The sequence below is a fragment of the Leucopleurus acutus genome (assembly GCF_964270905.1).
Source record: "Leucopleurus acutus genome assembly, chromosome: 10".
Taxonomy (NCBI): Eukaryota; Metazoa; Chordata; class Mammalia; order Artiodactyla; family Delphinidae; genus Leucopleurus; species Leucopleurus acutus.
In genome coordinates this window covers 26,879,665-26,902,312 of record NC_139153.1, presented here as the reverse complement: position 1 = coordinate 26,902,312, position 22,648 = coordinate 26,879,665, and the positions used below count along the sequence as shown (strand labels likewise).

General features: G+C 40.4%; 1 protein-coding gene across 2 annotated transcripts in view; it reads left to right on the top strand.

The window, feature by feature from the left end:
- Positions 1–22,648, top strand: part of SYNPR (synaptoporin) — a gene marked incomplete at both ends in the record, with an annotated part of 288,034 nt that overhangs the window by 153,048 nt on the left and 112,338 nt on the right. For both annotated transcript variants that reach the window (XM_082847366.1, XM_082847367.1), the window contains one exon: positions 20,242–20,366. In XM_082847366.1, coding sequence (XP_082703492.1) covers positions 20,242–20,366 — 125 coding nt within the window. The remainder of the gene's footprint in view (positions 1–20,241; positions 20,367–22,648) is intronic.

Sequence of the window (22,648 nt, the reverse complement as noted above, 5' to 3'; positions counted from 1 at the left end):
CCAGGCACTGTGCTCTGCATCTCACACAGTCTGAACCTTCCCAACAGCATCCTGAGGGATTGCTATTAGTATTTCCAAGGTGGGGAAAAGGAGATGTAGAGAGCCTGTGCCGCTTGTCCAAGGTCACAAGGTCACACATTTTATGAGTGGTGATTCTGAGACTATAGCTTAGGTGTGTTTGACCCCAAGCCTGGGCACTTAAACACAATGATAACCTGTGAAAGGCTGATTAGGACATTCCTCATTTGGTTCATATTCTGGAAAATACTCTAGAATGGGGACAGAGAGGGTTATGTTAATGTGCATCTGAGTAAGAAATACAATGATCCTTCCTGGAGTAAATCGGAGCTTGTGGGACCAGGAGCGTCGTGTCCTTACATATGCTTAATCCTTAAGCATATTCCAAGGGGGACCACCAGCCGCTTCTACAACTTCCAATTCAAAGCATGGACCAAGGACCAGCAGCACTGACATCGCCTGGGAGCTTGCTGGAAATGCAGACTCTCCAGTTACACCCCAGACCTACTGAGTACTGAAATCCACATTTAGGTGATCTCCATATGGTTCACATGCACAGTTAAGTTTCACAAGCTCAGCTCTAGAACAAGTTAAGAGACTGGGCTTTCAGCTTTCAGCTCTGGTTGTGATGCTAACTGACCAGTTGTTTGATCTCCCCCGATTTTCTTTGCTCTGTGTCTTCAGTGGAGATGACTTTAACCCTCCTCGTGGATGGGATCACAGGTCATCCCATGGAGGAGCCTGGAGCTGTTGGGGAGGAAGGTTCTGTAGAAGCTCTGAGTCTCTCTTTTATCTCCAGAATTGTTTTTGCTACTGTGGTCTGTGGACCACCTATATCAGAATCACCTGGGGAATTCATTTAAAATGATGCTTAGATTAAAAGCAGAATTCTTAGAACAGCAGTAAATGCCAAAATACATAGTGTAACGGTGTCTTCAAACACCAGGAGAAAATGACTGTCAGATTAGCATTGAATATCCTTCCTAAGGTTTTTATCCAGAACAAGGATGCAGTAAAGACATTATCGGATTACATTAAATCACATTTAATTTTTACATTTAATTAATCCTCTTTTGGGAGGAACTATCTCTGTGGAATGATCCATCCAGACCTTGGTTTCAGATTCTGGTTCCCATTCCCCATCAGCTGTGTGATTTTTAATGAAGTGACTTAACATCTGTGAAATGAGGAAAGGATTCTCACCGTCGGGAGGAGGGAGATGCTGTTGTGAGGTTCTCAATAGTGTATATAAGTATGTGGCATGGAGTACTACACTAAATAGATTGTAATTATTATCATTGGTTGTTGAATGAAATTTTATAAAGTCACTACTCTCAAATTGTCTATATTATCATGACATAATTATGAAATTATAGATTAGTTGCTATAAAGAAAAACCTACTTGAAATACTTTAGAAGTGATGTTTAACTTAATTTAGCATATATATCTTATCATTTCATTCATTCATTCATTTATTCATTCAACAAACATTTATTAAGATTCTACTAAGTGCAAGGGACTTTCCCAGGCACTGGAGATGCAGCAGTGTTATATGTTACTCAGCAGGGTGGAGATGGGCAATAATAAACAAAGAAAAGAAAATGTTAGATAGTGGGCAGAGCTGTTAGATAAATCAGGTAGAGGGAATGGGCTGTTCTTTCAAACCCATATTTTTATAAATTGAATTAAACAGTAAATTTATCAAGGGAAACTTCCAGAGAAGTTGTAGAAGTGTACATAACTATTTTTCACATTCATGAATTTTAGGATTTCATCTTTAGGTTTTCTTTATTCTTTATTTTTTTATTTTTTTTTGCGGTACGCGGACCTCTCACGATTGTGGCCTCTCCCGTTGCTAAGCACAGTCTCCGGACGCGCAGGCTCAGCGGCCATGGCTCACGGGCCCAGCCACTCCCCGGCATATGGGATCTTCCCGGACCGGGGCACGAACCCGTGACCCCTGCATCGGCAGGCGGACTCTCAACCACTGCGCCACCAGGGAAGCCCCAGGTTTTCTTTAAAATGAAGAATCAGCCTGTTGGAAAAACTTAACTTGATTCAAGACTTAGTGACCAATGAATGGTACCACCTTTCCACCTCCCTTAAAGTTGACAACGTCGTGCATCATTCCATGTGATACTAACAGTAACCCCAGGAAACAAACAGATTAGTTGTTTATTGAGTTTTCTGTCAAGGGAGCAAAACTATGGCTCAGAAAAAAACATTTTCAATTGACCAGAGGTTTACCACTGGTCAATGATGATGCAAAGATCCTCTCCCCTCAAATTCAACAATGGACTCTACCGCAGAATCTCTCCTTATTTGACAATCTCTACAAAGCCTTGTAAAATAAAGGTCAGGGCTCTAGAATATTGGTCTGCAATGTGGGGACTTGTTGAGGTTATTTTAGGTTTAAACTCTTACCATTGTCTAAATATGATGGTGCTGAGAATGAAAATGGAATTAAATAATATAATGGCAAGGAACATCAGCTTCAGAACAGTTTGGAACATACGGAATTTTCCAAAGCAACTTTACTTAGGTTTTAGAATGGTATTTTTAAGCATTTTATTCCTAATACTGCTCTTTTAACACCTTCTGATTAAAATTTAGGAATAGTTTATTCTTACTGACTCAGAATTGGAATTATATCCTAGTGAATTCTACCAGCTAAACATCCAAATGTACCTTGAGGCTGTAACATTTCTACTTCTTATTCTCTCACTAGTCCACAGACAATGCTACACTCTAATAATGACAATACTAGACAGAATATGTTAAAAGAGAAAAATATTAGAAGTGGATCTAACTATTATGTTAACTCTTCCAGCACGATTAGAACACAACTGGGCTCCATTGGAGCCATGGCTACCTCTGGACTCTAGAACAGCCTCATTAATTTTCTCATCTTATTACATTGAGGTTAAAATTCACATTACACTGTTCAAACTCCACTTGCAATTATTTCTCTAATGAAATAATGAAATTTTCTACTGTCATAATTGGTCATGTCTTTGTTAGTCATGCACACAATGCTACATTTTTCCCCCCAGCTACATATGGAACATAAAATTCAGGAAACAATAGGAAACATCCAGTATATGCAGCCATCCTTGATGGCAGTACAAACAGCTAAAGACATAGTGCACATGGTTTTCAAATATATGTGGCCCCAAAGTTCTGACAAGGCAGATATGTATCCAGAAATGTGTCAACTTTAAGTATAAGTTATGATTGTCAGTTTAAAAGAAATTGGTTCATAAATAATGCAGCATGATTGAAGGACAATTTTCCCTGTAATCATAATTTTAAAGACAGTAATGTTCTGAAAGCATCTTTCTTTAGCCCCATTCTTCTAGGTCCTCAAAGCTAAGAGCTATAGTTCATCAAGGTTAGCTTTGGTGTCTGCCATGTGCAGATGGGTTGGAGCTAGAAATCAGAACATATCAAGAGTAGAGGGACCTGGGCATAAGGTTTCAGTCAAGTTAGAGGAATAAGCTCTATAGAGCTGCCGTACGACATTGTACCTTAGTCAACTATAATATATTGTACACTGAAAAATTTTTTAAGAGGGTAGATCTCATATTAAGTGCATTTTCCACAGTTAAAATAAAAAGAGTAGAGGGACCTGATGGTGTTAGAAAATAATAATATTTTGTTATTTGCAAACACAGTAGAAGCTCTTTAAAAAAAAACCCTACTCATTGTACTTGTTGGATTAACCACTGTTCTTATTCCCTCTTTAAAAAAATTGTTAATTCCTGCAGCATGTTGAATTCTTATGGAAAGTTGGTAATAGCCACACTCTGCTGAATCCACCAACTGATTTGTATATTTATTCACACAGTAATTTAGTTGTACTAAACCTCAAAAAACATGCCCCCATTTTTCCTCTCATTTTGCTTTGTGTATAGTCGTGTGTGTGTGTGTGTGTGTGTGTGTGTGTGTGTGTGTGTATCTTCAGTAATCTCAATGCTAAACGTCAAGTGTTTTATCCTGTTCCCATTAAATTGTTTACTCTGAAATAAACCTCAAATATCAAGGCCCTGTTCTTTTTGCTGTCATTCCACCGTCTCTGAGTCGTGGTGCTTGGCAGAGAGGAGGCCCTCGGTAAATGTTTGTCGAGTGAATAACTGACAACCATGTAGAATTTGCTCTTTCAGCAGGAACATTCCGTTGCATCAGTACCTTTAAGACTCCTCAGGTGAACCCACTCTCCGGCCAGCCGATTTCTGTTTGTTTGTTTTTGTGGGGGGGTTTGTTTGTTTGTTTTGTCATTGGGGCTGCATTCCTTCTGGAGGCTCTAGGGGAGAATTATTTCTCTTCGCTTTTTTCCAACTTCTTGAAGCCTCCTGCATTCCTTGTGGCCCCTTCTTCTAACTTCAAAACTGGTAGCCTGGGTCAGCCACCTTGAAATTCGCTCTCTCTCTCCCTCCCTCACCTCCCCTTCTGTCATGACATCTTCTCTGACTCTGACCTGTCTCCCTCTTATAAGGACCCTTGTGCTTGCCTTGAGCCCACCCAGATAATCCAGCATAATCTCCCCATCTCAGTGTCCTTAATTTAATTACATTTGCCAAGTCCCTTTTACTGTGTAAGATAATTACATGTTAGGAGATAGTACGTGGATATCCTTGGGGGGGTTCATTATTCTGTCTACCACCAAGTTATAAAGAAGTGATATAAGGAGAGCTTCATGGAGAAAGTGGCACTTGGACTGAGTCTTAAAACACAAAGATGATGAAGACACTCACATAGGTGAGGGCTTATGCAAAGAATCGCTAATAATCTGGCAGGGTGGGTCGTAAGTAATTTGTTGTTCACAGAAAATAATGAGAGGTGAGGCCAGAGAGGGCAGGAGGGAGGGACCCGAAGACAGAAGGCCTTGCGTGCCATGCTAAGGAAGCCACACTTGATCTGGTAGGCAGTGGAGGGCCATTCAATGGTGATAAGTGGAAAAGGGAAGCAAGGTAGTTAAACTTGGATTCTGGAAAGGTGGCCCTTGCGGCAGAATGGAGCCTGGATGTCCTAGGGCAAGGTTGAAGGCAGGTACAGCTGAGAGGAGACCACACCGTTACTCTGGGCCAGTGGTGATGGTGGCCTGGGTCAAAGAAGTAGCAAGTGAATAGAGAAGCTCTGATCAATGTTAAGAATGCAGAACCAACAAAGCCAGGGGACTGTTTGAATGAATGAGGTGAAGGAGGACTCTCAGGTTTTTGACTTTGATGATGGGACAGAAGGAGGTACCATGGGCTTAGATGGAGCATATCTCAAAGGAGGCTGTTCTCATGGGTTCTAGGAGCCACGTTCAAGGGAACACAGCCTTTAAATGCTCATTAAGCCCAGAGTCTTTATGCCATACCAGGTAAATGGGTTTGTTATTTCATTTCCAATGTTTCATTGAACTTGTAGCATTAAGAAATGAGAACACTGTGATAATCATAACCATTAAAGAGATCAGCTTCCTACGAAGCAAGCTCTACGTTACCCAGCTCTTTCTACTTCCCTCTGGCGTTTGTCAACCATTTCTTCCCAGGGAATATAAACACATCAACCGATAAAAGCCAAATGCAGCAGCTTCCTTCCTTTACTTGAGCAAGTCTGACACCTTCTTGCATCTTTGTTCTGGCCTTTTCCTGGGCTTGTGTCAAAATATCGCTTCTAATCTTCTCCCCACAGACCACTGGCTCTCTTAGGATTCTGGATTCCATCCCATCATCTGCCAGATGCAGTGGTAAGGCTCAGTGAGATCAAAAGAGAGCCCCTCTTCTAGTTCTACTTATTTCTTTCCAGACTCTTTTACTTTAACCACTTCTGGTGGACCCCCTACCCACCCTTGCACCAAGTACTTTGATATAAACTTGTGGGTCCCGCCCTGTTTGGAGGGAGATAAGGGATGTATTTCCATTAGTTCAAAAAATTACTATGAAATGCCTGCTATGAACTAAGTATTTTTACCCTGATGACAGTTCTGACATGCTGTTCTTTATTTACCTTCATCAAAGAACTTTGGCTCTACTATTGTATCCTACTTTTTAGCTTACTTCTGTGTGTATCTGACAGGTCCTGGAGGCGTGCTCTGGGTGTACTTGCACAAATTGAGGAGATTATTTAATTTACAGACATGATGAGAGTACTTCTGCAATATGGGGGATGTGAAGATAACCAAGAGATGGTCCCTGCCCTCAGAGGGCTTCCAACCAAGCAAGGCAGATAGCATAATGACATCATGCCCTTTTGTAATTCTTGTTTCATTTTTAGTTCATTTTTTTCCACCTCTTCAGTAGGTATTTGAGCTTTTTTTTCCTAGTTCCTCAAATTCCTAATCTCCTCCTTCACTTCCATTCATTATTTGATTTCACTTATCCATCCGCTAAGAAAATTAAGATCCTTTCACATAGGACTCCTCAATTTCCCTCCTTTCCAACCCAACATGATTCCCTGGAGCCCCATCCAGTGACTACTTCTTGTTCTTTAGAGGAAGAATTATCCCTCACATTCATTAAGTGCATTTTTATTGGACATCAACTATTTGCAAGACAGTTCCCACTTACATTTCTGTTCCCACATCTTCCAGTTTTCTCTAGCCCATGCAAATCCCTTCTTTTAGAATTGTGTCACTTTTTTTGTTGTTTTGTTTGGCAGAATCGTCTTTGAGTCCCATGAACAAATAAAATGATTCTCTGATGGTATTTTAACCTTGCTAGATGTGTTAAAAAGTGGTTTAAGTTTAACTTGGGATCCAGAAGCTAAGCTGTTTAGAAAAGGTCACTCTGTCCATAGTCACTAGATGGCTACATATTTGCAGGCTCTTCTGCAGTGCTGGAGTTGGGATAGTATTTATGTCTGTGCTTATGGGTATGGTCTATATGAACTCCACTTAACAACATTAGTACTCAAAAACTAAAGCCAATCTGTTAAATATTAAGTAAGTTGATATATATTTTTATCTCTTGAATTTAATCAATAGAAAGACATTACTGAATGATGATGGGAATTTTTGTCTTATTATCTAAGAAATAATGTCCTTTACATAGAATGTATAGTCCTTTAGGCTATGGTGATCTTTCATCTCATTAAAACATAGTGAGAAAAGGCTGCTCTCTCATAATGAGGCAGAACTAAATGGGTTCTTGGAACAATCAATAAAAGATTATTAAGAAAGAAAATTTGGGCTTCCCTGGTGGCGCAGTGGTTGAGATTCCGTCTGCCGATGCAGGGGACACGAGTTCGTGCCTCGGTCCAGGAAGATACCACATGCCGCGGAGAGGCTGGGCCCGTGGCCATGGCCGCTGAGCCTGCGCGTCCGGAGCCTGTGCTCCTTAACGGGAGAGGCCACAACAGTGAGAGGCCCGCGTACCACAAAAAAAAAAAAAGAAAAAATTTGTGTTAAAGAGAATATATTTTCCTCTAAGTCCTGCAGTATTATAATAATAAAACAGAATGAGACTTCCTTACTTTAAAAAGTGATCCTCTTAGTATGTGGATGGACCTAGAGACTGTCATACAGAGTGAAGTAAGTCAGAAAGAGAAAAACAATATCGTACATTAATGCATATATGTGGAATCTGAAAAAATTGGTATAGACGATCTTATTTACAAAGCAGAAATAGAGACACAGACGTAGAGAACAAACGTACGGATACCAAGGGGGAAACGGGGTGGGATGAATTGGGAGATTAGGATTGACATATATACACTATTGATACCATGTATAAAATAGATAACTAATGAGAACCTACTATATAGCACAGGAAACTCTACTCAGTGCTCTGTGGTGACCTAATTGGGAAGGAAATCCAAAAAAGAGGGGATATATATATACGTATAGCTGATTCACTTTGCTATACAGTAGAAACTAACACAACATTATGAAACAACTATACTCCAATAAAAAAACTTTTTTAAGTGATCCTCTCAGAAATTTTAAGATTATTCTTGAATATCCTTAAATAAAATATCTTGAAAACTGTTCACATACATATTAAATTTTAAAAACTATTGAATTTTGACTACACATGGACATGTATATCTAGATTGGTTTATAATATGATCTCAAATTTGTAAAATACTTTTAATAATGGAAAATTTCAAGCATATAAAAAACACAGAATAATATAATGAGCCTCTGTTTCCTCATCATTCCAGCAATAATCAACTCATAGGTAACATTATTCCTTTTATACTCCCCAAGCATTAGATCATTTCTTCTGTAATAAATTGGTGTGTATCTCTCAAAGGTACTGAAAACAAAAACGCTACAATACCACTTCACATGTCTTAAAAATGAGCAATAATTCAGTTGTCATCAAATATCTATTAATTTCCAAATATCTCTATTAATCTCATGACTTTTTTTCTTAGTTTTCTGAAATCTGGATTTTTGATATATCTTTTAGACCTTTTCATGCATAAGCTCTTCTCTCTCAGTCTCCTCTTCTGTGTCATTCATACAGTTTAATAATTTATTGTTGTTATTCTTAAACAAACAAGGTATTTACACCTGGAGAGTTTCTCAGCATCTGGATTTTGCTGATTTCACCCTTGTGATGTCATTTTACACATGTCTCTCTCTCTCTCCTGCATTTTTTTGTAAATTGGCAGTTGGACATAGAGACTTGATCAAATTCAGGTTTGGGGGGTTTTTTTGCAAAGAATACCTCAAAATTGGTAAGATCTTCTTCCATTAGAGGCACATGATATCTGGCTGTCTCTCTTTTTGTGTTATCAGTCATCAGTGTTTAGATTAATTTGTTAAGGGTTGTGTCTTAGTTTGGGCTGCCATAACAAAGTACCAACGACTGGGTGGCTTAAAAATTAGAAATTTATTTCTCACAGTTCTGGAGGCTGACAAGTCCAAGATTAACATGCTTGCAAGGTAGATTTCATTCTGAGGCCTCTCCTCTTGGCTTGTAAGTGGCTGCCACCTTGCTGTGTGCTCCTTTCCTTGGTCAGTAAACACAGGGAGAGATACAGAGAAAGGGAGCAAGCCCTGGTGTTTCTTCTTTTAAGAACACTAATCCTTTCTCTTTCTGACTTACTTTACTTAGTATGATAATCTCTAGTTGCAGACAAATACCGTATGAGATCACTTATACGTGGAATCTAAAATATGGCACAGATGAACCTATCTACAAAACAGAAACATGCTCACAGACATAGAGATCAGACTTTTGGTTGCCGTAAGGGAGGGCGGGAGGGGGAGGGATGGACTGGGAGTTTGGGGTTGCTAGATGCAAAGTATTACATTTAGAATGGACAGACAACAAGGTCCTAATGTATAGCATGGGGAACTATGTTCAATATCCTGTTATAAACTGTAATGCAAAAGAATATAAAAAAAAGAATGTCTATATGTGTATAACTGAGTCACTTTGCTGCACAGCAGACACATTGCAAATCAACTATACGTTAATTAAAATAATAATAATAAAAGAACACTAATCCTATGGGATCGGGGCCCCACCCTTAACTTCATTTAACCTGAATTACTTCCTTAGAGGCATCATCCCCAAATACAGCCACAGTGGGGGTTAGGGATTCAACATATGCATTAGGGTAGAGGCACAAATATTCAGTCCATAACAGGTTGCAAAATGGTGATATTCTAATTCTTTGTCATTATTAGGTGAATAGTTCTATGAAGGCAAACTTCTTCTCTACTGTTAGGCCACTTACTAGTAGCATTCTTAAAGAAAAGGCAAGATAAAGGATTGATGCTTCCCTTTCATTTACGAGTTTTTTAGTTCACTAGTATCCTCTAGCAGTGACCAATTCGATTTTTATGATTAATTGTTCCTTTTAGTATAGTTATGACCTCCTGGATTCAAACTGTCATTCTCTATCTGTGTGGTCTTGGATGAGTCACTTAACCCCTCAATGCCATGGTTTACCCAGCTCTGAAATGGGGGTGATGATGATACCTACCTCACAGAGGTATGAGATTTTAATGAGATAATGTCTGTAAAGCACATTACAGTCATTAAAGACAAGTGTATTGCCGGACACAAGTAGAAGCTCCCTAAATGGTAGCAGCAGTTGTGTTGTTATGATTAGAATTATAATTAGAAAATATTACTTTAGAATATACTTCAAACTGTTCCTCCAGAACTTCTACTCTAGTATTTTGGGTATTTTTCAAATGAATAAATGCTACATTTTAACTGCCTATGTCAGGCTTGCTTCTTTTCCATTACATAATCAAAATAATACATGGTAGCAAGTGCCCTGTTATTCCAGAGGTGATTTGATGACTGTGCATTATGTTTGGGAGGTTCAGACATTCCCAGAGGTTCAGAGGTTCCCAGGTCAAGAATCAGAACAATCAGAGCTTCACAAATATCTTGAAGTATGAACAGTAGAGAAATGCAACTTGCCAGTGAGGTGTGTGCAAAGCAAGTAGAATGTAGAAAGGCCTTTGAATCTCTCTACATAGTTATTTGCATGTTTTAAAAATTCTTTTGACAGTAAATGGTTTTATGACTCATTCTGGGTTTCTGCCTCTTAGTTCATGAGCTTAAATATGATGCCTGTTCATATTCCTGGCTTATAGTTGATAAGCCCTGGATTTTATTTATTTATAATATAGCCACAAGCATAAAAATGGCTAAACAAGCAGAAAAAATCAGTTCCTTCTGTTCTTTTCATGGGACCCTGTGCTTGTCTTTCACTAAAGTGAAGCTGCATTTAAGACAAAATTTTTTTGTTTTAATTTTTTTTTTAAAGGAGAGTGAATGAGAGAAACTTCTCTGTTTAATGAGCCATACAGTCTAATGAAAAGAATTAATTGAATGTGGCCAGTTGGTTATGGATCAGCATTTTTCCCCCAGGTAGTCCTATGTTATTCTAATTTGCTTTATGGATATAAATATAACTCTGTTTCATGAAATGTTCGAATTTTAAAGAAGACACATGAAATACACCGAATTCATCCAGAATAGAATCCCAACCTGACTTTTACTTTCTATTGAGAGACATGGTAACTAAAGCCTGCTCTTTATAAAAAAAAAAAATGGGGTTAAAGGATTGTGACTTTAGTTTTAAAAAAATTCTAAACATGCTACATTATCATGAAAACATGGCTTCTGGCAAGGAATAGTTCATGCCAGCATATTCTATACATGTTATTAAATTATAGAACAGTGGCTGTGTTCCATGCGTTTATCTTACTCTAATTTTCCTGTCAAGCAAAAGTGTGCAGTTAAGATATCTATCAATGATTTTCTTCAGTGATCTAAGATCAAATTTCTCCAGAAAAATGTCAAGTTCAAAACCACTACAATAGGCAAGAAATTAATTCATAAGACTTTTAAGTCAGGTGTCAGAGAAATGGTTTCAGTTCTCAGTGAGAAGTTCTGTGGAATTTTTATTTTTTCTTGTTACTCCGTTATGATGGATATGAGAGAATGGGAGTGGAGTCCTTTAAAAACAATGACCGTCACTGAATCTGACAAAAGGTAAGTTACACTTTTACTCAACTAAAGATTGACACATTCTTAGGCATATATTCCCATGGTATATTTTGAAATAGTCTTACCTTGATTGTAAACAGTGACTTTGCCAAAGTATCTTAATAAATGAGCAAGTCAAAAATGTGATTCCATTTACACTCTCTATAAATGTAAATAATTTTTTAATTTTTTTTATTGAATGAAAGATTCTTTGAATTCTATAGTGCTTTACAATTTTCAGAAGTTTCACACACATGATTTCATATAATCCCATAATAACCCTTTTCCCCCCATTCTTATATTGTCCCTCCCCCAAATGTAAATAATCTGAAGGTATTATGAAGATAATTCTGAAAGGGAGTGGGTTTTCTTTGATTTTACATTTTTTTCATCAAAATGGAGGTTAAAAATAGCATAGCTGTCTAATGACAGGCCTGAATTTACTTTGTTCAAGTTACCCAGAGGTTGTCTAAATTTGCAATTGTAATAAGATCTTTTTTTAAAATTGAAGTATAGTTGATTTACAATATTGGGTTTGTTTCAGGTGTACAGCAAAGTGATTCAGTTATATATTTTTTCAGACTATTTTCCATTGTAGGTTATTACAAGATATTGAATATAATTCCCTGTGCTATACAGTAAATCCTATTGCTTATCTATTTTATGTATAGTAGTTTGTATCTGTTAATCCCATATGCCTAATTTGTCCTTCCCACCCTCCCTCTCCCCTTTGGTAACGGTAAATTTGCTTTAATAATATCTTTTTTTTAGTTGCGAAAGTTATGCATGCTTATTGGAAGAAGTTGAAACAATACAAAAATAATTTAAAAATAAGATTCTGCTTCCAAAATTTACTCCTTAATGTTAAAAACTGATAATACTTCAGTACAACCTTTCTAGATCTTTTCAAGTCCATTAAAAACGTATACATGTATAAATACTTCCTTTTACAAAAATGTAATGCACATATGTCATACTTGGCAATTTGCTTTTTTTTTTTTTTTTTGCTTTACATAAGATCACCTATAACTTTCTATACTGCTTTTCATACTTTTTAAGTATCGCATAATAGTTCTTTGATTTACTACTTCAAAATTTATTTGATTATTTTTTAATAGGCATGAAGTTTGCAATTTATTTTTACTATTTCAGTCATGCATTTTACTTTAAAAATTTATGTCAGGCTTTATGTTGGAAAATAAAATTCAAGCAGAAATTTACATTTCTCTTCATGGGCAAGTGTTAAATTTAGCATATAAGGCACAGGACTTTCTAGGTACTGTCCAGGGAAGAGGAAATGACTAGATGCTGAATGGGCTTGACTATGCTATCTTGCCTTTATAAAATGCCATAAATGCTTGTTTTACTTCTTCATCTCCCATAAATTTCTGGGGCAGACAGTGGCAACTGGCTGACTGAATAACCATTCCCAGCCCTTGTACCATTGCCTACCTCCCCTCTGCAGCCCAGGCAAGCCAGATATTCACTTCTTAGGCTCCCGTGCAGCTAAGGATATCCATGGAAATGCAGCAACCATTTTTTGGTGATGAGGCAGAGACCACAGGAAACAAAGAGATGTTGGCTCAGACATCATCATACCAGCAGCCACTTAGTTCTGGACTTCTCAATACATATGAAAAACAAAGTCCTCTTTGTTTAAGCCACTATTTATCAAGCTTTCTGTTACCGGTGCCCAAATACGTTATTAAGTGATCCATCTCCAGGCTACAGGTTTAAGAAAATGAAAACAGAAACTTCTTATGCTATATAAGTATTTTGGGGTTCTCCTTCTGCAGGGCCTGGTCAGAATTCCTCAGGTGCTACTATGAAGTACCAATTTTAGGAGGCTGCCTTTGCTTGGGAAGATTTCATATAAATCACAAAGCAGCTAGAAGGGCACAGTATACAATTCTTGACAGGTAGCCTGAAATGGAAAGCAGCGTGGAAGATATTGGAGCTGGTTAAGAACACAGATAGTTATATACAACTACAAGAAAAAACATACAGCTCTATGGGGGAGAGCTTTTCGACCGTGGTTTTCAGTGCCTCCAAATAAGATAGAATTATATTGTCTTCCAGGGATGACCTGCAGTTTTTATCTTCACAGGAAGGTCTCATCTGAGATTTTACAGGGTTGTTCACAAAAACTTTCAGGGTCAGAGTGTTGCAGTAACCATAAACTGATGGCCAGAATAGGTGCTTTGTCAATTTCTTTGGAAAAATCCAATTATCAATAAGAGAAGAAACACTAGAAGAAAGAAGAATTGGACCAAAATGAGTAAAATTGGAACATTAAGTTTTAGAGGCATTCATCAGTCAGCTGAGGGCCTCCTGGGCAGCCTCTGGGATATGAGGGAAGCCACAGTTAATCAGACACTGTTTCTGCACCAGAAAATATCCTGACAGTGTGTATTCCTCACTTTTCCAGGGCTACTAGTGAGTAATCAGCTCTTTTAAACAGCTGTGTTCCCAGAAATGCTCCTCAGGGGTGCTAAGGACCAATGACTCATCAGCCCAAGACAAATCATAAAAGGAGAAGACACCAGAGGGGTTCATCAGAGGCAGGAACTGGGTCTCTTTCACCTATAAGCTGTTGAATGATGGACGGGAGTGAAAGTGAGGAACCCCCCCCCCCCGCCCCCCGACCCACCATGGGTGGCTGAGAATTAGGAAGAGGGGCTTGTTAAATGTAATTGGCAGAACTACTCCTGGCAGGCTTCTCCAGTGTCTTTATCATAGCAGATTCTAAGTTCCTCCCCCCTCATGTCCTGTGATACTGCAGAGCGAAGGCTTGTGAGGCTGAGGCAAGATCCACGAGCTGCCACTGGCATCCACGTGGATGGTCAGGACTTTGTCTTACGGGTGCTTCATTTAGTCCTCACTTGGCTTCCTGAGCATTGATGTGACAGAGAAAGCCTTAACTAGCCCATAATTGATATTAGTCTTTCCATGGTCTGCTCCAGCCAAGTGAGATGCCCTTCACAGCCCTGGGAGAGTTGGGAAGAGGGAAGATAAACTTTAGAGAAAGGCAGATCCGAGTTCAAACCATGACTACTTAACATACCAATAACCCATGTGATCTTGGCGTGCAGTTTGACCCATTTTCTTCATGTGAAAAATGAGGGGTTATGTTTCCACTTCAGAGGGTTGTTGAGAGGATGAAATGGGCTCATATAAATAATGTATTTACTGAAGAGACTGGCCCCGAGAATCAAATGTGGTTGATTTTTTTAGTGCTATCATCATCGTTATCATCGCCGTCATCGTCGCCTTCACAGTGTTTATTATTCTGGGCTTCGGTGCCAGGGTTCACGTTTTCAAGCCCTTCATCCTCTCATCTTGTCTTGCTCATTCATTCATATTTTCATTCACTTGACAACATTCATGAGCCGCCTCCCATGTTTTGGCACAGCAAGGATACAAAGAGAACTGAGGTGCGGTCCTGCTGGCAAAGCGTCTGCAGACTGTCTGGGGAAGTGAGACACTTGCTCATCCTCCAGCATCAGGTCCTGCCCTCTCTCCATCCGCACTCTCCACTGTTGCCAGTGTGGCTTTTCTGAAATGCAGATTTGTCACGCCCCTCCCCTGCCGAAAACCCAACCCCCTCCTAAAACCCAGGTCTCCTCGTACGGACGGACGATTTCTGTTAACGACCAGATAGTAAATAGGTTTGCCTTTTTGGACCGTAGAATCTTTACTGTCCATACTCATTTCTATCATTGTAACCTGAAAGCAGCCGTAGACGATACGCAAGTGAATGGGTGTGGCTGGACATGGCTCAGGGGCCTCAGTTTTTGGATCCTCCCTAGACCAGACCTGACGCATCCCTCTTGCCTCCTGAATGGAGCCACCACTTTCTTCCCATCTTACAATGTCTGCTCCTGTCCTACCAACTGCACAGCCGAGATGTGCCTCGCTTGCTCACTTGAGTATCTTTGACTTGTTGCTCTCTCTGCCTAAAACACTCATTTTCTGCCTCTTACGTGGCTAAACCTGGCACGCTTGCCTGCTGTCTGCTTAGCTGTCCATTTCTCCAGACTCCACTCCGCACATCCCCTCCACTCCTCTGCAAGCATGCACCACATTTTTCTCTAGCATGCTCCAGTGACTGCCGCCACCATAAAGCACTGTCACTGCACCTGTTCATCCACTTGTCTGCATCCGCAAAGGGACAGCAAGTTCCCTGGAGGTAGGGGAGCCGACTATATTTAGTCAACGTGTGTTTAGGGAGCACCTACTTCGTGCCAAGGGCTGGGATTCATCAGTAAACACAGACAAGGGTATCACCTTTCCTCGGGGAAGTGGTCAGACAAAACATAAACAGGTGAATACGCTATGCCGACCAAATACAGGTTTTTAAATGTCTGCTCAGGTAAACAACAACAGCAGCAGGGAATAATGGGAGTCAGGGTGGCGTGGGCTGGGGTCAGGAGCCCTCCTCTGGACAACGTAGTCCAAGAAGACTTTCTGTTTGCAAAGGGGCTCAGCTTCTTTGGAGAGGGCTGCAGAGATGAGAGCGTGGCGAGCTAGAAGCTGAGAGGCATGAGCTAAGGTGCGCTGAGTGGTACCAGTCCTTCCATTAATACAGTCCTAGGGCCACTGCAGTGCCTAGAGAGTAATCGGTGCTGGGTCCGTGTTTGGTAACTGTCTCAGTTGCATTCCTCAAAAGCAGGTCCTGAGACCTGCTTTTTGAAAATACAAGAATTTAGACTCAGCAAGGTCACCTGAGAAGTAATGCCAGGAAGCACAATGATGAGTGGAGAAATGAGACAGAAAAAGGAAAACGCCCACCAAGGGTGTCGTTTGTGAGCAGATGTTGCTGTGGGCAACAGGGGCTTGATCCCATTGGAAGAAACTATACTGAACACACCTCAAACTTTCCCCACAGACAGACAGGGACACTGGGGGTTTATCCACCAGTTTCCATCCCACATTGTTTGGAAGCTGCCAGGGAATTGACTCCCAGAGACTCGCACCGTGCCCCAGTCACAGGCTGCATTCCTGCTGCCTGAGAAAGCCCTCAGCGGAGAGCCTCGAGTGTTTGGGGAGGAGCCTTTGATGCGTATGAGGACTGTCCCCCTGAAAATGCAGGTGGCCTGTAGGGTGGGCTGCGGGGATCTCAGCAGAGCATCAACGGTCTCTCCTACAGTAGCTAAATCAGTAAGTGAATAATAAGTGATTGAATGGATACATGAATGAATAATTGAAGTGAAATCAGTGAAAGAAGCCCAAGGTCTCTTCCCAGTCAAGGTTCAGAGGTGTTATGTTGGTAGCGTGGAATTGGCCATGGTGGGAGTATTTACACCATGGAAATTGGCAAATGCTATAAATCAAAGCTTTATCCTCCGGAGATCTCATTGTCACCCCTGGTGCCCTGACCCACAGAGGGAGGGGTATCACAGCCATGGTGGTTTCCCCTGAGGAGCGAGGGGTTTGAGCCCCACATTGGGCTCCCCAGCCTGGGGGAGCTGCACCAGAAAGATGAGCCCCTATAACATGTGGCTTTGAAAGCCAGAGTGGCTTATGTCCAGGAAAGCTGGAGGGCTGTGGAAAACTGAGACTTAGTTCTTGAAGAGCATACATACATACTCACTTTCTCCAAGTCCCAGTGCAGAAGCAGCAGCTTAAAAAGTGCCTGTGTCAGGCTTCCCTGGTGGTGCAGTGGTTAAGAATCCACCTGCCAGTGCAGGGGACACGGGTTCGAGACCTGGTCCAGGAAGATCCCCATGCCATGGAGCAACTAAGCCCACGAACCACAACTACTGAAGCCCGCATGCCCAGAGCCCGTGCTCCGCAACAAGAGAAGCCACAGCAATGAGACGCCCTCGCGCCGCAATGAAGAGCAGCCCCCGCTCACCACAAGTAGAGAAAGCCTGTGCACGCAACAAAGACCCAACGCAGCCAAAAATAAATAAAATTTTTTTAAGAAGTGCCTGTGTCCTAGAAGACAGAGATTCAATTGACTAAATTTTAAGGCATGTGCTGGAGGGGCAGAGATCTGGTGAAATTTTCTCCAGAGACAGAAGAAGTCGCAGGTGCCATTTTTTTTTTTAAACTCTCCATCCACCTCGCGGGCCCGGCATGAGCATGTACCATTTCTGTCACTCCCCATCAACTTAACTAACACCATGTGCACCAACCAAGTATTTCCCTGAGGACCTACCCTGCCCAACCTGCCTGCCCCACCTGGCTCTTCCACAGCAGCTGCTGCCGCGTTCTACCCAGCAGGCATCCCCAGCTGGCACTGGCACCCCTCCAGGTGTCTCCTGCTCCAGGGGTCCAGCCCCACATACCAGCATACCCACAACAGTCTCAGTCGGGCCTCAGAGCCACTTCAGAGTGAAAGACACACAGTGAAGAAGTAGAAAAATATATTCTATGCAAATGGAAACAAAAAGAAAGCTGGGGTATCAATATTTACATCAGATTAAATAGACTTTAAAGCAAAGACTGTAAAAAGAGACAAAGAAGGGCCTTACATAATAATAGAAAAGATTAATCCAACAGTAAAGCAAATATTAACAGACGTAAAAGGAGAAATTGACAGCAATACAATAATAGTAGGGGACTTTAACACCCCACTTATATCAATGGGTAGATCATCCAGACAGAAAACCAATCAGGAAACATTGACCTTAAATGACACATTATATCTGATTGACTTAATATATAAATACAGAATATTCCACCCCAAAAGAGCAGGATATGCATTTTTCTGAAATGCACTTAGAACATTCTCCAGGATAGATCACATGTTAGATGAAAAAATGAGTCTCAAATGTAAGAAGACTGAAATCATTTTAAGCATCTTTCCCACCACAGTGGTATCAGACTAGACTCTCAATTACAAGAAAGCTGTGAAAAACACAAATACTCAAAGGCTAAACAACATGCTACCAAATATGCTTCTCCTGGTCCATGGGATCACTGAAGAAATCAAAGAGGAAATCACAAAATACCTGGAGACAAATGAAAATAGAAACAAAACATTCCGAAATCTGTGGGACTCAGCAAAGGCAGATCTAAGAGGGAAGTTTATAGCAGTACAGGCCTACATCAGGAAACAAGAAAAATCTCAAATAAACAATCTAACATTACACCTACAGGAACTAGAAAAAGAAGAACAAAGCCCAAAGTTAGTAGAAGAAAAAGAAATAATAGAGATCAAAGTGGTAATAAATGAAATAGAGACTAAAAACCAATAGAAAAGATCAATGAAACTAAGAGCTGGTTCTTTGAGAAGATAAACAAAATTGATAAACCTTTAGCTAGACTCATCAAGAAAAAGAGAAAGGGCCCAAATGAATAAGATCAAAAATGAAAGAGAAGTTACAACCGACACCACAGAAATAGAAAAAAATCATAAGAGATTACTACAAACAATTATATGCCAACAAATTAGATAACCACAAAGAAATGGAAAAATTCCTGGAAACATACAATCTTCCAAGACTGAATCAGGGACGGGGCAGGGGCGGGGGGTTGTATGTGGTGGTGATGGGATGAATTGGGAGACTGGGATTGACATATATACACTAATATGTATAAAATAGATAACTAAGAACCTGCTGTATAAAAAAAAAATTAAATACAAAAAAAGACCGAATCAGGAAGAAACAGAAAATCTGAACAAACTGATCACTAGTAATGAAATTGAATCAGTAATCAAAAAAACCCCAACAAACAAAAGTTCAGGACCAGCCGGCTTCACAGGTGAATTAAGCAACTTTCCCAAGGTCACATTCCAGCGCCCATGCACTTAACCCTTACACAAGAATTCCTCTCGCTATGCAAAGTGATCTGGTGTTCCTAATGGGGACTCCAAGCTACTATAAGAAGCTGAGTTCCAAAATTAAAATAAAATAAATGGGAGTATTACAGAATGGGTGAGTGTTAAGTGCACTTGATTGACTTTCTTTGGAAATGAGCAGGCAGTTCTTTTGAATTTCGCCAAACTAAGTGGACAAAGTTTGGCATTTGTTTCCTTCCCATCTTAGGCCATTCTCACCTTCTCAGATGTATCTTCTCTCTGGAAGACTTCTCTGAGTTCCTGTTCTTAATTTTCAGTACCTAATTCCCATAGATGCATGTTCTGCACTAGGATAGACTATGACATTAGTTCGTAACCAGCTGAACCTTTTAGTAGTTGACTCAGAAAGAGCAAGGAATACAGAGTTGGAACCACCAAAGGGGCACTGAGGCTGACATATACTGAGATCTTGTCCTCTGGAATAGCATATTTTAGATACTCACCTCCTCTTCCTCTACCCATCAACTCTAAAATTCTCTGACTATGCATTTTTAAAAATCTATATTATTCCAAAAGACAAAACATGTGTATTGCAAAACATACAGATAAACAAAAAGAAGCAAGCAAGGAAACATACCAAATTCTTCCCACCTGAAGGTATCCATCATTAATCCCTTGGTGTGTAGCTCTCCAGAGCCTTTGATGTGAGATTACCTTCTCTACCTTCTGAGGTGTGACAGCTCTTTACACCGATATTTGGCCTCAAACACAGATATTTTGTCCTTGTGTTTAATTTTTCTACAAACAAAATGACTCCAGCTTTCCAGACAGTTTTTTCAGACCCCACCACCCCATTCCCCATCATCACCCTGGCCTTCATTCCAGCCTGAACCAAATAAGATGCCGCACTTTAGAAGAACTCCAACCTTTCTGTGTGAGACGCTGAGCTCCTGTTGACAGATCTCGTGAGATCAGCACCATCCTAATAGCCGCCTTCTCGTTTGTTTCTTTGTTCTCCACAGCTTTTTGCAATCTTTGCATTTGCAACATGCGGTGGCTATTCCGGAGGCCTGCGGCTGAGTGTGGACTGTGTCAACAAGACGGAAAGTAACCTCAGCATTGACGTAGCATTTGCCTACCCGTTCAGGTAGGGAATGGTGACTTGTGCTCACTCGTCTCCCCCCGCAGGGGCAGGGCACTTTCTTCTTTCTGTGGTTTCTTTAAAAAATGCAATCTCCCAGGGACTTATGAGTAAAAAGAGAGGATTCTTCCTGAGCCTGAAGAATGCCCAAACAAGTAAAATGCCCACCTAACACCCTACCCTGGGAAGAGTTATTCCATGGGAGTTGTACTTGCAAACCAGAATTAACTCTCCCTCCCCCAAAAAATGCTACAGATTCCCCAGTATTGGGGTCCATCAATATGGAGATCTCAGTTATACAATTTCTTCCTTCCCGTCCATAATTCTTTAAGGTCTCCCAAATTCCTCTGCAGTTGTGTGGTCACCTCTCATTTCATAGTGACTATGCAATCCTGTCTGATAATGCATTTAATGATATTAATATTGTTTCCATGTGCCATTGTGCTTAGCTTGAATCTCATTAGGTCATCACAGTGACCTTTTGAGGGTAGTACAAGTACCATCGCCATTTTCAAATGAGGAAACTGAGGCGCAGATATATTTGCCCACATTCCCTTGGCCAGTAGGTGGCAGAGTCAGTGTTCGAGCGCACTCGGGTTAAGCCCAGAACTCACATCTTTACTCCTATACTTCAGTTGCTTGAGATAACTCTTTCAACCTCTTTATAAATTCACTATGAAAGATAAGACCTGTCTATAAAATGATGACTAAATACCTACTAGGACTTGTCCCAAATCAGACATCTTGTGATTCTGATCCATCTACCCAAAGTGGATTAATTGAATTCAATTTCTAAATAATTTGTTTCTGTAAAAGTACCAAACACTTGGTACCAAATAACTGGCGTGATTTTGTCAAACACTTTCAACCTAATATTTTGACATCTTATTAATATACTCTCATGTGTGCCCTTCAATTTAGCAAACATTTGTCGAATATTCATTTTGTGCCAGATACAGTGCTGGCTCTGGAATTACAGAGAAAAGTAGAAATTAGCCCCTAAAAACTTCGCTTAAATAGGCAAGTACAGTGTTTTCCAAAATCTTTCCCATGGAGCCCTACATATTTAATGTTTGTAAAAAGAAAAGAGGAAGAAAGTAAGAAGAAAGAGGTAGAGAATAAGAGGGAGAGAGGGAAGGAAGGAGAGAGGGAGGGAGGGAGGCAGAATTATTTTTTTATAAATTTATTTATTTATTATCTATTTATTTATTTATTTTTGGCTGTGTTGGGTCATTGTTGCTGTGCGTGGGCTTTCTCTAATTGTGGCGAGCGGGGGCTACTCTTCATCATGGTGTGCGGGCTTCTCATTGCAGTGGCTTCTCTTGTTGCAGAGCATGGGCTCTGGGTGCGCGGGCTCAGTAGTTGTGGCGCACGGGCTTAGTTGCTCCGCGGCATATGGGATATTCCCAGACCAGGGCTCGAACCCGTGTCCCCTGCGTTGGCAGGCTGATTCTTAACCACTGTGCCACCAGGGAATTCCCAGAATTTTTAAATTATATGATAAAATAAGTTTAAGAAATACTTCTTAGCACTTTGCCATTCTAATACACATTTTGAATCACCAAGAACACAGTGTTTCCCCAAACATTTTTGGCCACAGAAACCCTTTCTCACTGAGCATCTCAGAAGATTTGTATATCATGGAACGCATCCTTAGTATACTGATCTAGTGAACTTTTCCTAGTCCAAAACAAAAGTGCCTCAGTTCACAGCCAATGAATCACGCAGACAGGGCATTTATACCAATGTATTAAATGGTTTTTAAGAGTCGTACAGTGATAAAAGTTGCAAACACCTCTGCTCAAGTAGATACTCTCCTAATTAACTAATAAGGGAGTCCAAAGCAGAGAAATATTAACTATAGAATGCCTGGTAATTTAGTAATTACCAGAGCTTCCTGTGCTAGTGGAAGTGGGAGTGGGGGTGCTTGACACATCTGAAGGTTCTGGAGGAACTCCTTGGCTTTAGTGTGGAATGGCCAAGCCAATGCATGCTTACTCATCAACACAGGGGATCTAGAAGAGGAGATGAGCCTTTTCACTGGCTGGGCAACAGGGGTGGGATGCTTAGTAACATTATTTGTGACATTGTAAGGTCTACATTGCTTTCTACCAGGATTTCCCACCAAGAGATATGGTAGAAGCAGATGACTTGAAGGTCAGTCCCTTAATTTTTTTTTTATAAATTAATTAATTAATTTCTTTATTGGCTGTGTTGGGTTTTTGTTACATTGCGCGGGCTTCTCATTACAGTGGCTTCTCTTCTTGCGGAGCACGGGCTCTAGGCGC